This window comes from Nelumbo nucifera, chromosome 1 (genome assembly GCF_055504915.1).
Source record: "Nelumbo nucifera cultivar China Antique chromosome 1, China Antique-T2T, whole genome shotgun sequence".
Classification (NCBI taxonomy): domain Eukaryota; kingdom Viridiplantae; phylum Streptophyta; class Magnoliopsida; order Proteales; family Nelumbonaceae; genus Nelumbo; species Nelumbo nucifera.
The window spans coordinates 150032198-150046873 of record NC_142649.1 but is presented as its reverse complement, the minus strand read 5'-3'; the positions used below and the strand labels follow the sequence as shown (position 1 = coordinate 150046873).

General features: G+C 46.0%; 1 protein-coding gene across 1 annotated transcript; it reads right to left on the bottom strand.

Moving 5' to 3' along the window:
* Positions 1–10521: 10521 nt before the first annotated feature.
* LOC104606570 (Putative lysine decarboxylase family protein) lies at positions 10522–14618 on the bottom strand. Its single transcript, XM_010271847.3, has 4 exons — positions 14060–14618; positions 12021–12149; positions 11341–11525; positions 10522–11267 (listed from the first exon to the last, which is right to left on the bottom strand). Exons 1-4 carry the CDS (start codon positions 14261–14263, stop codon positions 10802–10804), a joined length of 984 nt encoding a protein of 327 aa, XP_010270149.1. The 5' UTR covers positions 14264–14618; the 3' UTR covers positions 10522–10801.
* Between the last annotated feature and the right edge of the window lie 58 nt (positions 14619–14676).

Sequence of the window (14676 nt, the reverse complement as noted above, 5' to 3'; positions counted from 1 at the left end):
GGAGCCTGTCGTTAGGCCCACCGAACCTATTGCCAAACCCGCCGGACCTGCTGGCGAAAGAGTTGCCGAGGCTAACGCTGCAGGTGCTGCTACCGGGGCTCATCATGCCGAAGCTGCCGCCGAGGCCTCTGAGAGTTCCACTCGTGATGTGGAGATGACGGCATCCAGCTCGGAAGGTCAGAGGAGCCAAACCGTCCTGAACCCCTAGTGCAGCCTGGAGAAGAGCAAGCTAGCTGCATACCCGGGGGAGGTCAGCGAGTGGGTTGAACTCACTCTTGGTCAGGTCGTCTCATACTATGGTGATGAGTCCCCCTTCTCTTTTTTTCTCTCTCTCTCTTCTTTTTTTTTTTTAGGTTTCCCTCTTGACCAGTTTCCCTTCTGTAGGTGAACACCGCCATTCGCGCCCTGACCCTTCAATCAGATCGGCACCTGAGGCGGGCTCTAGAGGCTGAAGAGTCATCTCGCGCTGCCCATACAGAGTTGAGGGCAGCTCGCTGCCAGGTCCACCGCCTGGAGAGTAACGCCTCAGCTCAGAAGTGCTTCATCGAGGTGTTAATGGCAGAGAAGGGGGAGTTGGCCCGAGACAAAGATAAGCTGAGGGCCGAGGTAAACGGGCTCAAGGTCAGTCAAGAGGCCTTAGGGCTCGAGGTGAATAGCCTCAAGGCTGAGCGGGATGCCCTGAAGCTCGAGGTGCAAGGCCTCAAGGAGGCAAAGGGGAAGCTGGAGCACGAAGTGGGGTACCTCCGGGAAGATATAAGAGAGAAGACCGCGATCTTCGAGGGTGCTCTCAAGGAGGCCAAGACTCAAGCCGTCATCGACTACGTCTATTCTTCAAGGTTTGACGACGTGATGACGGAGGCCTACCGTAAGGGCTTCAAGCTCGGTCAGTGGCTAATCAGGCACCTCTACCCCGACCTGTATACGAGCGACATCACTACTTCGCGGATCATTGACATCATCGTGCGTCATTCAAAAGATGATCCCGATTCCGAAGATGAGGGCGCCGAAGATGAGGCAGAGGATGCTGGTCCAGCTACTGCCCCCGAGGAGGTCCCTGACAGAGGCGGCGAGCTCCCGAAGTAGTTTGCTCTTTGTATTTGTAAACTGAATCTTCTCCCCTTTTCTTTCTTGTAGTTAAGACATTCTCAACGGAATTTATGTACTGAACTTCCTGTAATGAAGAGATTTTTTCTTTCTTTTTGCCAAAAGTTTGTGCATTTTATTTTGTCGAAGTGGTCATTCACCCCAAGCTGTTAACCTATCGTATTGAACTTCCGAAGCGGGTGTTCCTTAACGGCCATTGTGGCCCCGAACTGTTTAGTAGGGGTAGCCTTGTGTATGCCGGGGTGAGGGACATAGTAGGGCGCATGCCCGACCTGTCTGCACCCGAGGTAGTTTGCCATCAGTTGTCCTTACGGGTTCAACTCTTCGCATGCCAGGGCGGGCTATTTGTTGTAAGGTTCGTGCCTAAGACGCCTGTGCCTCAGGCGCTGCAAGTACTTAGTTCATGCTGACAGGGCAACTTAGTTTTGTACGCTGTCAAGGCTTCTTCATTAGCTCGGCATTTCAGCCCTTAGGCTGGAGGAGTGGCTCGTGGCCCACTCTAGGGGTTTGCCCATGCCATAGAGGCGACCTGGTCCTGTGGTGCCGAGGTCATATTAGCTCAATATTCTGGCCCTTAGGCTTTTGGGACTGGCTCGTGGCCTACTCACTTCTTACAGATAGTATTGTCTTAGGTTGACAATATTCCATGCTCGAGGTACTTGTTTCCCTTCAAGGGTCTCGAGCTTGTATGTTCCTTCCCCGAGCACTCGTTTCACTCGGTAAGGGCCTTCCCAGTTAGACTCGAGCTTGCCAGCGCCAGGCTCAGGTACCATAACCTTTCGAAGAACCAGGTCGCCGACGCGGAGGTTCCGCTTCTTGACCTTGGCGTTATAGTACCGAGCTACTCTCTACTGGTAGGCTGCAGTCCTGATATATCCGAGGTCCCTTACTTCGTCGAGTAGATCGAGGTTGGTGGAGCTCGTCTGATCACTGTGTGCTTCTAGTCGCAGCGTAGGCACCTCGATCTATGCAGGGATCACTGCTTCGGTGCCGTAAGTGAGATTGAAGGGTGTTTCTCTCGTGGCGGTCTTCTCCGTGGTCCGATAAGCCCATAGGACGCTAGGTAACTCATCTGCCCACAACCCTTTAGCCGGTCCAGCCGTGCTTTCAGCCCGTGGAGGATGGCTCTGTTTGTGACTTCTGCCTGACCATTTCTTGAGGGTGCGCGACTGAAGTAAAATTCTGTCGGATTCCCATGTCTTGGCACCAGTCTTGAAATTTGATGTCCTCGAACTGCTTACCATTGTCAGAAATCAATACTCGAGGTAATCCGAAGCGGCACACAATGTTCTTCCAAAAGAAGTTTTGAACATTTCAGGTTGTGATCGTTACGAGGGGTTCGGCTTCTACCCACTTGGTAAAGTAGTCCACTACTACTACTAAAAGCTTTCTCCCACCCGTTGCCGGCGGGAATGGCCTGAGTAGATCGATGCCCCATTGTGCGAAGGGCCACGGGCTGGTGAGATACTTGAGATTGGTGGCGTGCTTCTGGCATTTGTCGCATTTTTTAACAAGCTCAATAGCACCTGCCTTCATTGTTGGCCAATAATACCCCTGTCGAAGTGCCTTCTGGGCGAGGGCCCTGCCCCCCCAAGTGTCCGCCGCACAATCTCTCATGAGTGTCGCGGAGTATGAGCTCGGCTTCGGTAGGTCGCAAACAACGGAGATAGGGGAGCGTGTAAGATCTCCGGTATAGACGTTCATCTATCATGACATATTTGGCTGCCTGGCGCTGCACTCTTCTAGCTGCATTGCGATCCACGGGGAGGGTCCCGTGTAGCAAGAAGCTCACGAGTGGGTCAATCTAGCTCGGCCCTGCTTGAATGGCAGGAGCAACCTCCTCTGCCCCCCCGAGAATGCTAGGCCGAGGCAAGTCCTCTATGTACACGGTTCTCATGGTGATGTTGCTGGCGCTGGCTAATCTGGACAGGGCATCGGTCTCAGTGTTCTCCGACCTTGGGATTTGCCTGACAAAGTGCAACTGGAAGTTGAGCAGGGCCTCTCTGACTTTGGCTAAGTAAGCTATCATGGTTGGCTCACGAGCTTCGTATTCACCGGTGACCTGGTTGACTACGAGCTAGGAGTCGCTGTAGATAACGATGTGCTTCGCTTTTACTTCTCTAGCTAGGGTCAGTCCAGCTATCAACGCCTCGTACTCTGCTTCATTGTTAGACGCCGCGAACTCGAAGCGTAGCGCGTACTCCAGTTTCATGCCACTTGGGCCGTGCAGAACTATTCCGGCTCCGCTGCCCTATTGGTTCGAGGAGCCATCTACGTGAAGGATTCAGGGCTCCTCATCCCAACTCGCGGTTGGCCAAACTAGGAGAGACGCCACACTGGCTGCTACCTCACGGGGTTCGGACTCGACCGGCTTGGGAGCTTTGGGCTCACCCGAGCTGGGGGCCTTGTGCTCAACTGGCCTGGGGGCTTCGGAGCTGAATGTGCATTCGGCTATAAAATCTGCTAAGGCTTGGGCCTTGATGGTAGTTCGCGGCTTGTACTGGAGGTCGTACTCGCTGAGCTCAACGGCCCACTTCGTCAACCGACTAGAGACCTCAGGCTTAAGTAAGACTTGCCTCAGAGGCTTGTCGGTGAGAACGATAACAGTGTGAGCGTGGAAGTATGGGCGGAGCTTCCGAGCAGCAATTACCAGTGTGTACGCTAGCTTTTCTATCTCCGGGTATCTCGTTTCTGCTCCCTGTAATACTTTACTAACATAATAGATGGGTCGTTGGACCCGATCTACTTCTTTTATTAGTACCGAACTGACCACTTCGTCGCTTGCCGAGAGGTACAGTTCTAAAATATCACCCTCTTCGGGCCGGGTTAAGATCGTCACACTAGCGAGGTATTTCTTGAGCTTGTCAAACGCGAGCTGACAGTCTTGGGTCCATTCGAACCCTTTGCTCTTGATTGCCTTAAAGAACGGAAGACAGCAGTCCGCCGATTTGGACATGAAGCGGCTCAGGGCGGCTACGCGGCCATTCAACCTCTGAACCTCCTTCAACTTTTGGGGTGATTTCATATCTAAAATGGCCTTAACTTTGTTCGGGTTGGCCTCAATGCCGCGTCGGTTGACGATGTATCCTAAGAACTTGCCCGAGGTCACACCGAAGACAAACTTGTTTGGGTTCAGCCTCATATTAAACTTACGCAAAATTTCAAAAACATACTTCAAGTCTTGTATTAACTCATGTGAGAATTGGGTTTTGACGACCATGTCGTCTACATAGCATTCTACTTTTCTGCCGATTAACGGCGCAAACAACTTATTTACAAGTCTTTAAAAGGATGCCCCTGCGTTTTTCAACCCGAAGGGCATATCCTTGTAACAGTATAGACCGAACTCTGTGATGAAGGCAGTCTTTTCTTCGTTCGCTGGGTCCATCTTGATTTGGTTATAGCCTGAATAGGCGTCCAAGAAACTTAGCAACTCGTGCCCTGAGGTCGCGTCCACCAAGCGGTCAATTCTGGGGAGCGGGAAGCAGTCTTTCGGGCAAGCCCGGTTTAGGTCGGTGTAGTCGACGCACATGCGCCACTTGCCGTTGGCCTTCTTTACCAGGACGGGGTTGGCTACCCAGCTTGGGTAATGGACTTCTCTTATGAAGTCAGCTGTGATGAGCTTTTCAACCTCCTCGTCGACCGCTTTCCACTGCTCCGGGGCTAGGTTGCGTTTCTCTTGTATAACGGTCCTAACTACGGGATCAGTATTCAGCTTGTGAGTTTATAAGGCCGGGGTCTATATCGGGCATCTCTACTGTGGACCATGCAAAAATATCCAAATTTTGAAGTAAGAAACTTACCAGTTCGGATCGCAGAGGTTCCTGGATAGAAGCACCGATCCGAAGTGTTCGAGCAGGGTCTGCCGTTGAGGTTGGGACTGCGATTGTTTCTTCTGTGGGCGCGGATCGTTCTTCGCCTTGCTCCGTAGGCCGCTTTAGTTCGAGGTCGTCGGCTACCTTGGTCTTTCCCTTCAAGGCGGTGACATAGCACTTGCAGGACTCGAGCTAATCGCCCTGCGCTACCCCCACACCGAAGTCTGTAGGGAACTTCATAGCCAGATGGTAGGTGGAGACCACCACCCGCAGGATATGAGTGATCGGCCGACCTATTATGGCATTGTACGGGGAGGGGGTCGCAACCACCAGGAAGTCATGGTTGAGTCTGACTACGCAGGGCCATGTGTCGACTTCCACAGGTACTGTTATCTTCCCAAGGGGCCGGACTTCTTCTCCGCTAAAGCCCACCAAAGGAGTGTCCGCAGGCCTCAAGTCACTTTTCTGCAACTGAAGCTGGTCGAATGCAGCTTTGAAGAGGATATCTGCCGAGCTGCCTGAGTCAATGAGTATGCGCCTGACCTCGAAGTCGTTGATCCTCAGCTTTATCACAAGTGCGTCGCCGTGGGGGTAATGGACCCCTCGTGCATCATCTTCCATGAAGAAAATTGGCTCTTCTGTTTTTGGCCGCTTCGGAGGATTTTGTTCTTCCCGGGCGGTTTCACGAACTGACGTCTGAGCTGCTGCTGAAGTGCAGCCCGCAATGATCGATCCTCCCACTATGACGTGGATAGTGCCCCGGACCGGCCTCTCTTCTGGAGGCTGCCTCTGCAACTGCTCGGTCGACCTGCTGCTGGACTCGGGAGCGTCCTTACCGTGCTCCCCTTGCCGACTTGCTTTATTATCATTATTGTTGTTTTGTACAAAGTTTCTTAAATATCCGCAATGGATGAGTTCTTCAATCTCGTTGCGGAGATTTTTACAATTTTCGGTACTATAACTGTGATCTTTGAGAAAGCTACAATATAGATTCTTATTTCTCTTGTTGGGATTTCCCCTCAAATGGGGTGGCCACTTCACATATGGAGCGTCCTTGATCGTCATCAGGATTTCGGCCCACTTCGTGTTCAGTGGGGTGTAATCAGTTCGGTATGCTGCAGGAGCTTGGAACGACTGACCTGGCTTTGCCCCCCGAGTTGCATCCTTCTTTTTTCGGCTGTCCCCTTGGCTGGAAGGCTCTCCTTCCCTCTTCCTCTTTTCGAGCGCTCTTGCCCTTCTGGTTGATCTCTTCTTCGGTGGCTATGAACTTGTCCGCGAGCTTAAGAAATTCAGTTATGGTCGTTGGTTGGTTAACGACCATGTGCCATCTGAACTCTTTGTGCGTCATGCCTTTCTTAGCTGCTGCGAGACGCACAGCAGGGTCCAAGTGCGGTATCTACATGCAAGCATCGTTGAACCACTTGACGTAGCCCCGGATGGATTCTCCTTCTCTTTGCACTATGTTGAGGAGGCTCTGTTCAGTTCGCGAGCACCACTTACTGGTAACAAAGTGGGACGTGAAAGCCTGCGCGAATTGCGCCCAGCTTCTTATTGATCCGGGCGTCAGGTTTCGGTACCATGTGCGGGCTACTCCTCTGAAAGTGGTGGAGAAGGCCACGCACATGCACAACTCACTCGCTCTTGCTAGGTGCATCTGCGACTAGAAGGCATCTATGTGATCATTTGGGTCGAACGACCCATTGTACTTATCAAGAGGGGGGAGCTTGAAATCTTTGGGCATTGGGACTGCTAGGAGCTTGGGAGATAGGGGGATTGAACTGAAAGGATGGGTGCCTTGACCTCGTCCGAGCTTACCTCTTCTTTGCCTCTGAGTTCGGGTAGGTCGTGAGTGGCAGACTGGCGAGCTCGGCGGCAGCGTCTCTGCTTCCTGGCGGGCTCGGCATTCGTGCTGCTCACTTTTGTACTGTCAGGAATGGTGTGTGCCGAAAGTAGCTCGGCCCATTGGTAATGGCTTCAGACAAAGGGCTCCTGCTTGGAACCTACAGCCAGGATTTTGAATCGGTTTTCTAGGAACGGAGTACCAAGCCTTGAGGGCTGAGGTGACGTGGGCCCGGCGAGCTGAGGTCCTCCCGACCTGAGTGCCCGTGGCGAGGTCGGGGTGGCTGATCTTTCTTGTTTGCCGTGGGTGGAGGCCTAGCTCCTTAGAGGGTTCTGGGGGGCCTCTCCTTAGTGAGATGGGCACTCCTCATGCCGGCGAGACCTAGCTTGCTGTGAGATTGGGTGCCGAGGGGGAAGCTGTGATTGCTGAAGCTGAGGTTGAGGTAACTGGGGAAACTACTGCTGATACTGATATTGGGAGACCTGGTGCAACACATGTTGTTGATAGAGCTGAAATTGTTGGAACTGTTGCATTTGGGCCTGCATGGCCCGCATGCATCGCACCAAGTCCTCCAGTTGGTTCGGGCTAGCCACTAGGGGCACAACCAAAGGTTCGGTGAAGGTCACTCCGACTGTAGCAAGGAGCGACGCGACGACGGGTGCCACTGCAGGAGGCGCACTCAAGCTGGGGATTCCGTCCGCTGAGAGGGGGACGGTGAACTGTCCAATGTAGACAGTAGGGAGCTAGGGTTGTTCCCTGGAGTTATCCATTTCCATGCTTCGTCCGATGTTGCTAGAGGAAGCCATGAGTGTTGGGTTTCTGGAGAGTAAAAAGAGATGTGAAAGTTTGGAGAAAGGCTTTTCGAAGCGTTTCCCACAGACGGCGCCAATTGATGTAGCGCGATCCAGTCACTCCTAGTTGGCACTCACGTGGCTCCTGAAAGGTACCTGAGACGAGAAGGAAGAAGAAGAACTCCCGGGGGCTCGCCCGGCGAGAACACTCCGATGATTAAGTCAGTTTTCTGTGTGAGAAGCAAAGGGAAAACGAAGGCTAAGAGTGCAGATTGCGTAGGTGGTTCGAAGATACCTTGTTCCTTGATAATCAACTTCTTATAACAGAATTTCGTTGCTTCAGGCCCTCTGGCTTCTGACAGGACAAGTATAACCGCCACTGTCAGTCTGCCACAGCCACTACAGGCAAGGCTGAGATGGCACGCGTGGGGCCGTCATTGCAGGGTACGTGCCTGTCAAGTGTAAGACACCTTCTAAAGGTGACAGGCGCGACGTTGTCCGACGAGGGACATGGCTACTGTCCCCAGATTTGTCGGGTACAGTGGTCGGGCAGGAGATCTTTCGGCGGTGCGCCAAACTACCACTTTGCGAGTTACCCTATGTCGGGCCATCCTATAGACGGCGAGCTGCCTGTGGCAAGCTATGCCGAGCTACCTGGCCCGAGGTGCTTTCACCCTGGGGTGTCTAGAGGTGGGTCGATGAGCTCCCGTCGGGGAGTGGTCCAAAGTCCAGCGGGAGGAGCTCGGGTATCGAGAAAGGTCAGGGTACCCCGACCTCAGGGTATCCTGAAATGTCGTAACCCCAAGGAGGAGGCGCAGGCAAGACGGCTTCTGGCGAGGAGTCTCTGTCCAGTTGTCGAGCTCAACTCAATGGAACCCTCCCCCGAGTTGTGGTCATGTCAGTTGCACTGCCACTCTGTCATTGTTTGAGCAAGGTCTCGCCCACGTGTACCTATGCTGCAAGGTCGGACCAAATCACCCTCCATCAATATGTAAATATATATATTTATATTATTTATTATTTAAAATATAATATTTTATATATTTTTATAATATACATTGTAAAAACAAAACAACCGACGAACCGAACTACCGATTAACCAAAATGGTCAATCTGTTAACCGATTGACTTTGGTTCGATTCAATTTCAATTACTGATTTTTCATAAATCAATAATACTAGTTCGGAAATTTTCCCTTTTAAAAAAAATAAAAAATAATAAAAGATTAAAATAAAGATAAGAAATTGAAAAAAAAATCTTAAAATTTTATTCTATAAGAATTATATTTCATTGGAATCATCAAAACACCAGCACTATTGTCCGAGCGATGCACCGATGCCAATAAGAGCCTCTTTGGGATTTTCACTTTCCCCATTAGAAAGATGGGATGTGTAAACTTGAAACTAGAAATGCATCAATTTTGGGGATGTTTGCTAACATGAAGTCACACATTCCCGTTTTCGCACCACATCGGATATTCCCATTTGGTGAAAGTCGTTTTAACTTGAAATGAAAACACAGGCTATCCTGCACGGAAGCAATTAGGCTGTATTTGGTTTGTAAAGGTTCCTTACCTTTCCCTTCCTTTCCCTATTTTTTCCTTCAAACTAAACACAGCCTTAAGGAATCCTCTATTGGATGATTCTTCAAATTAGGTGGGGAAGGGGGACATGGGGTTTCACGCTTAAACGTTTATGCTGGCAATTTGTATTCTTGTATTTATATCATGTTTAGATAAGAATATTCAGATATAAATACAATACGATTAATTAATTGTGTTAAATTTTTAAACACAAATATGACCTATGACATGACCCACATAATTCAAATTAGTATGATTAACATATTTAATTTTTTTACTAAATAACACATATAACCTAAATTAACATAAACCCAACATCATTAACCTATTTAAATTAAATAATAAATAAATTTACATAATAAAATGAACATTTAATCATTCATTATCCAAACAAATTCATAAAAACCATCCAATGCCATTATTTCATCCAAATTTGTATATATGATCTAATACTTGAAACTATGGGTCATAAATAGGTCATTTTCAAATAAAATGGGTCAACCTAAAATTGACATATCTATTAATCTTGCTAAATGGGTAAATACGATTTTAACATGAACACAATTAAGATAAATCCAAACCCACAAGCTTAGTGTCGTGTTTAAATCATATTCACATAGCATGTCAAATATCGTTAACCCTTCCTTTAATGCAATGCCACACTCTTCCAAGTACCATCTTGATCTTTCCTACTTCCAAATAGGGTTGATTGTTTTCATCAGATTGAAAGGCATATGCAATTTTCATTTGGAGGAATTACGTTTATTTCAAATACAGGATATCAAATGGCTTTCAAAATGAAACCCTGTGTACTAATTTCTTCTAAATAGCAAATACAAATCTACTATACCTGGTTTTAAACAATCATGCCCAATAGATCCTGAAACAACACATTCTGCATGGTATCGTCTGGTACAGCAGTTATGGGTAGGGACTGTGGCATTGCATTTGGCAAAAGGTTATTTGTGGCGTCCACTATTTCATCAGTAACAACACAACTGCGCAAGTAGTTGCATCAACTGCGCAAGTAGTTGCATCAGTTTTAGCTCTTTTTTCGCCTCAAAAACTTTGAGATTGATGACGGTTAGTTTAGAATGCGTACTGGAAATTTATTTTTGGATAGGGATGGCAACGTGGAGTGTTTGTAAATTCTAGACCCTATCTGCCTTCCTAAACTTCTCAACCCGTATCCACCCCAAGACCCGTAATGAGCTGGTTGGATTTTGAAAATCCAAACCCTCCTTGCACAAGAAAATACAAAACCCTCTCCGACCCTACCCTCCCTACATTCAAGGGTAGGAGTGGGTTGGGTTTAGAACCCACATCTAATTTCCTATTATTTATTGTCATATATAAGCAATATATAAGTAAAATAACACAAGTATATAACAAAATTTCCAATTATTTGATTAACACATTCAAAAAAACACAAATTAATAATTATCATTTACATAAAATTAAAAATATTATTAAATTCAATACCTAGTACATAAAGTTTATATGCTTTCCAACAATATGCAGGTCGAATAGGGCTGGGTTTAGCCTACTACGGTACCTGTATGGGTTGTAGAATCCCAAAACCCATCCTTCAAGCAAAAAAAAACCTACCCCATCAGGGAGGGTATGGGCAGGTACCCATCGGGTAGGGTAGAAGTGATGTTTCTGAGGGTCATTCAAACAGAAGTGATGTTTCTGGAAAATCTCTTGCCAAACCAAGTTCTGGGGCGCTCCCCTCCCAGCTCTCAACCCTCAAGACACTTCCATGCTTGCCTCCCAACCCAACTTCAAGCTTTTCTTCACTCCGAAAATTATAGAACTCTGCCAAGTAATCCAGAGCTTCAGAGTTTTCATTGCAGACCTTCCAAAGTGACGCAACCTCTCCCTTAGAGACAGTACCCCAGTCCTCGCAATCATCGAGAAAGCCCAATAACTTGGAATAAAAAGAATCATAGTTCATCAATATGAAGGGAACTGGAAGCTCTGAGCCAATCCTGTTTAGCTGAATCAAGGTTAGAATCTCAAACACTTCATCAAGTGTACCAATCCCACCAGGAAGAACGACTACAGCAGTCCGATCTGAAACAGTACCCCGCACAGCAGCGTCTACCAGCCCATGTTTCCTTGAAGAAAAAAACCTGCATTTCTGAACAGTTCATGTAACTAGATTGCCCAATATCCAATTCCATTAGCATGTTGAATTTTATTTACCTGCAAGTAAAATAAGTGTCAGACGGGAGGTAAGGATGAATGTTTGTGGATGTCCATTGATTAGCTTCTTTGCCTATCTTAAATCCACCAACTGGCTTTCCTGCTTGGAGAACACCTTTAGTAACAGCATCCATGAGCCCAGGACCAGCTCCTGTCCATGAGGTGCAATCCAGAAGGTTTGCTATCTGCAGAAAATAATTTCATGGTTTTATATCCACCATAAATGATTTTCTTATTCTTTCATCATTTTGACAAACACATCTATAATTATTGTATGAACTTTTGGGTATCAAACATTTGTGCATTTATAAAACCAGCACAGTGCAGATGTATACCATCATCATAATCCTTGTCCCAATTATATGGGTCAGCTACCTGAAGCCTATTCCACCATTCTATTCTGTTCAGTGTCATATCCATTGTTAAATTATGAGCCCTTAGATTATTTCTTACTAATTTAAAATTCATATCCTTTTTTGTCCGCCCCTAGCTCCTCTAGCCCCTTCAACTTGTAAGTTACAACAGATCACTTCTTATTGGTGCTATAGATGGTCTTCTCTGCACACGATCAAACCATCTTCTACTTTCCCTCTTGTCTCCTACTGGAGTATATATATGTACATATAGTAAAAAAATCGAATTTTGATAAGGGATAAAAAGTACAATATAAAGTGGTTCACCTCTCTTGCCAGCTCCAATGCTTGCATGTAATGTGGATGATCTTGCCCCAATCTTGACGAACCCAGATATACAGCTCCTCTCCCAAGCTTTTGTATGAGTTCATAGCATCTTTTTATCTCCATTCTCACCTTTTAAACAATAAAACTGGACTGGTAAATAAAATGCATAAAGGATCTTCCTCTTTTAGAGCATGCTTTTTTTGTAATAGTAAGAAATGACTGATCTTACTACCTTTATAGACAACATAGCAGATATTGCGCATGGAAAAGCAAGAAAACCCCAACTTACCTCAGCTCATAATAAGTCCCCAAACAGGGAGAACTAAATTGTTTTTGGAAGGACTAAATAGACCATCCCATTCTCAAGACTATAAGAGTTGTTTCCTTCTGGAAATTATTCTAGGCTAAAAAGGGTGTCTGAAAATATGGCAACTGCAGCAACCCTAAGGGCTGCACCTCATTTACAAAGGTGAGGTGGCTGGCTGAATGACCTCATCAGCAATAGAACCATCTTAAGAGCTTGGTTTTGTGTCCAAACAAGTCCAAGATCTCCCAACAATTTGGTGATACTCCAGAATTCATCACAGCATTTCTTACCGCAAGTATGAATCACTGTGACTGATTTACCATGCAGCTGTATTATCACATAAGCTTACTAATCCATATTAAATCATTCAGTTCAATCATTTGCATCTGCATAAAAGGAAATACAAGATGTTGCTTTGACTCTGTAAAAGGAATACAGAGTTCTGATCGCACTTATGCACACACACATACACAAAGATTCCTAAATGTCAGCTGGTCACCACATACACACATGCACGCACGCACACACACACACACACAAAGATTCCTAAATGTCAGTCGCTTTCTGGATTCTTCTTGCCATGTTTTTTGCAACCAAAGCGTGGAGTATGGGAAGTTGTGGAAATGTATTTCCATCTCCATCAGACCATCACATGTTTCCGTTACCATAAAAATCTAGAAATGGTCCAAATCCCTTCTTGGAGTCCTGAGAGCACTTATCCATTGCAAGATGACGTTGATCACCAGACAACCAGTCACTATGAATGTATTAAAATTGTAGTAAGTGCACCAGTAGGTGTACATATCATCTTCCTTGTCTGTGATGATTACAACTTACAAGAACAACACAGTAAAGGACTTCTATCATACTAGATGGTTTAGAAGTTGACTTGTTGCTTTGCTGGCCCAAAAATTCAGCATCTGCAATACACATTCTGTTTTCATAATACATCATTTGAAAGTCATAATCTTTTGTCTATTTAACTTTGCCTAGGAGCTTCAATGCAAATAGGATTTTGGTATAGTTCAACTAGAGAACTAAGATGTAAACAAATAATAATGGGATTTCCTTGAAGCCTTTATCTAAATTGATCTGAAATAAATCCAATTATATTATAGTTGTATTTACGCTTTCTTAGAAGTATTTGTCTATAGTCATCCTTCTAGAACTAGATAAGCTTAATGTGTACATTGTATACTCAACTCAACTAAGCCTTGTTCCATTTATCAAAAAATCTAAGCCTTATTCCAGCTACATGAATCCTATTCCACCATTCCACTCTGTTCAATGTCATGTCAATTGTTAAATTACAGTCTCTGAAATCATTTCTCACTACTTCAATCCATTACAATTAAGGTAATATGGACATGAAATATACTAAGGCTGAGAATTGTTCTTTCTTTTTTATTTTGGCTTGTAATAGTATATCAAAAAGGGTATTTTCCATACAAAGGAATATATGGTACTGCATTCTCAGTTATTTTTGCCTGGTAGAGTAAATTCATTTTGGTACAGATGAAGTTCAATTTTCAACATTGAAGAGCTTATTCACCCACTTTTATAGTTCTCTAAAAAGGGTCCTTGGAATTCTATTAGAAACGAAGAGAGTAACTTAATTTCCACAATTGAACAAATGGGTTTTCCCCGACATTAAAATTAAACAAAAAAGTATATCAAAATTTATCAAAAATAGAAATTGAAAGATGAAGAGGAAACGCAGAGACTAGGGTACCTCATCGGGGCTTGTTCTGTCCTCAAAGTCAATAGGTTGACGCTTGCATAGTAAAACTCTTCCTGACGGAATCGACCAATAAGAAGAATTGAGTTTTAATGTCTGGACCTGCCTCCCATTTCCAAAATGGAAGTTTACCATCCTCTGATGAGTGTTGCTGAGTAAACCATGAGAACCCATAAAACCAACCATCGAGAAACCCATTTTCAGTTCCTCCAAACTCAGTAGAGATGGATTTACTTGTACGAATCAATTGATCTTCTTTATTTGTTTCCAGATGGATGGCTTTCCTTAACTTGAATTACCAACTCCAGGGGCAACGCTCGATGCTGTATAAAAAAAAAAATTGTCCGTCCTACAAATTGAAGTTGGATTACATTCGGGGCTCGGGAGAATAGAATAGGATTCAAACTTTCCTGGAGAGTTGCCGCTGTCTGCTGAAAAAGGTCTAGAGCTCAAACGATTCCATTCCAAGGCACTCCAAGTTGCAGCGCCGCGACGGTATATTCTCCACAGAAAAGAAGGGCAATTAGGTCTTCTTACTCCTACTTACGAAGACAAAGAGAAGCGGAGACCGGAGAGACTAGACATACGACGGCTAGGGGTGTACAGTTCGG

Excerpts from the sequence above, each read along its gene's own strand:
- LOC104606570 (XM_010271847.3), bottom strand. The coding sequence starts at position 14,263 with ATGGGTTTCTCGATGGTTGGTTTTATGGGTTCTCATGGTTTACTCAGC. Across the intron at positions 12,150-14,059 it reads ACAGAACAAGCCCCGATGAG|GTGAGAATGGAGATAAAAAG; the intron begins GTACCCTAGTCT and ends ATTGTTTAAAAG. Across the intron at positions 11,526-12,020 it reads CATTGGAGCTGGCAAGAGAG|ATAGCAAACCTTCTGGATTG; the intron begins GTGAACCACTTT and ends TATTTTCTGCAG.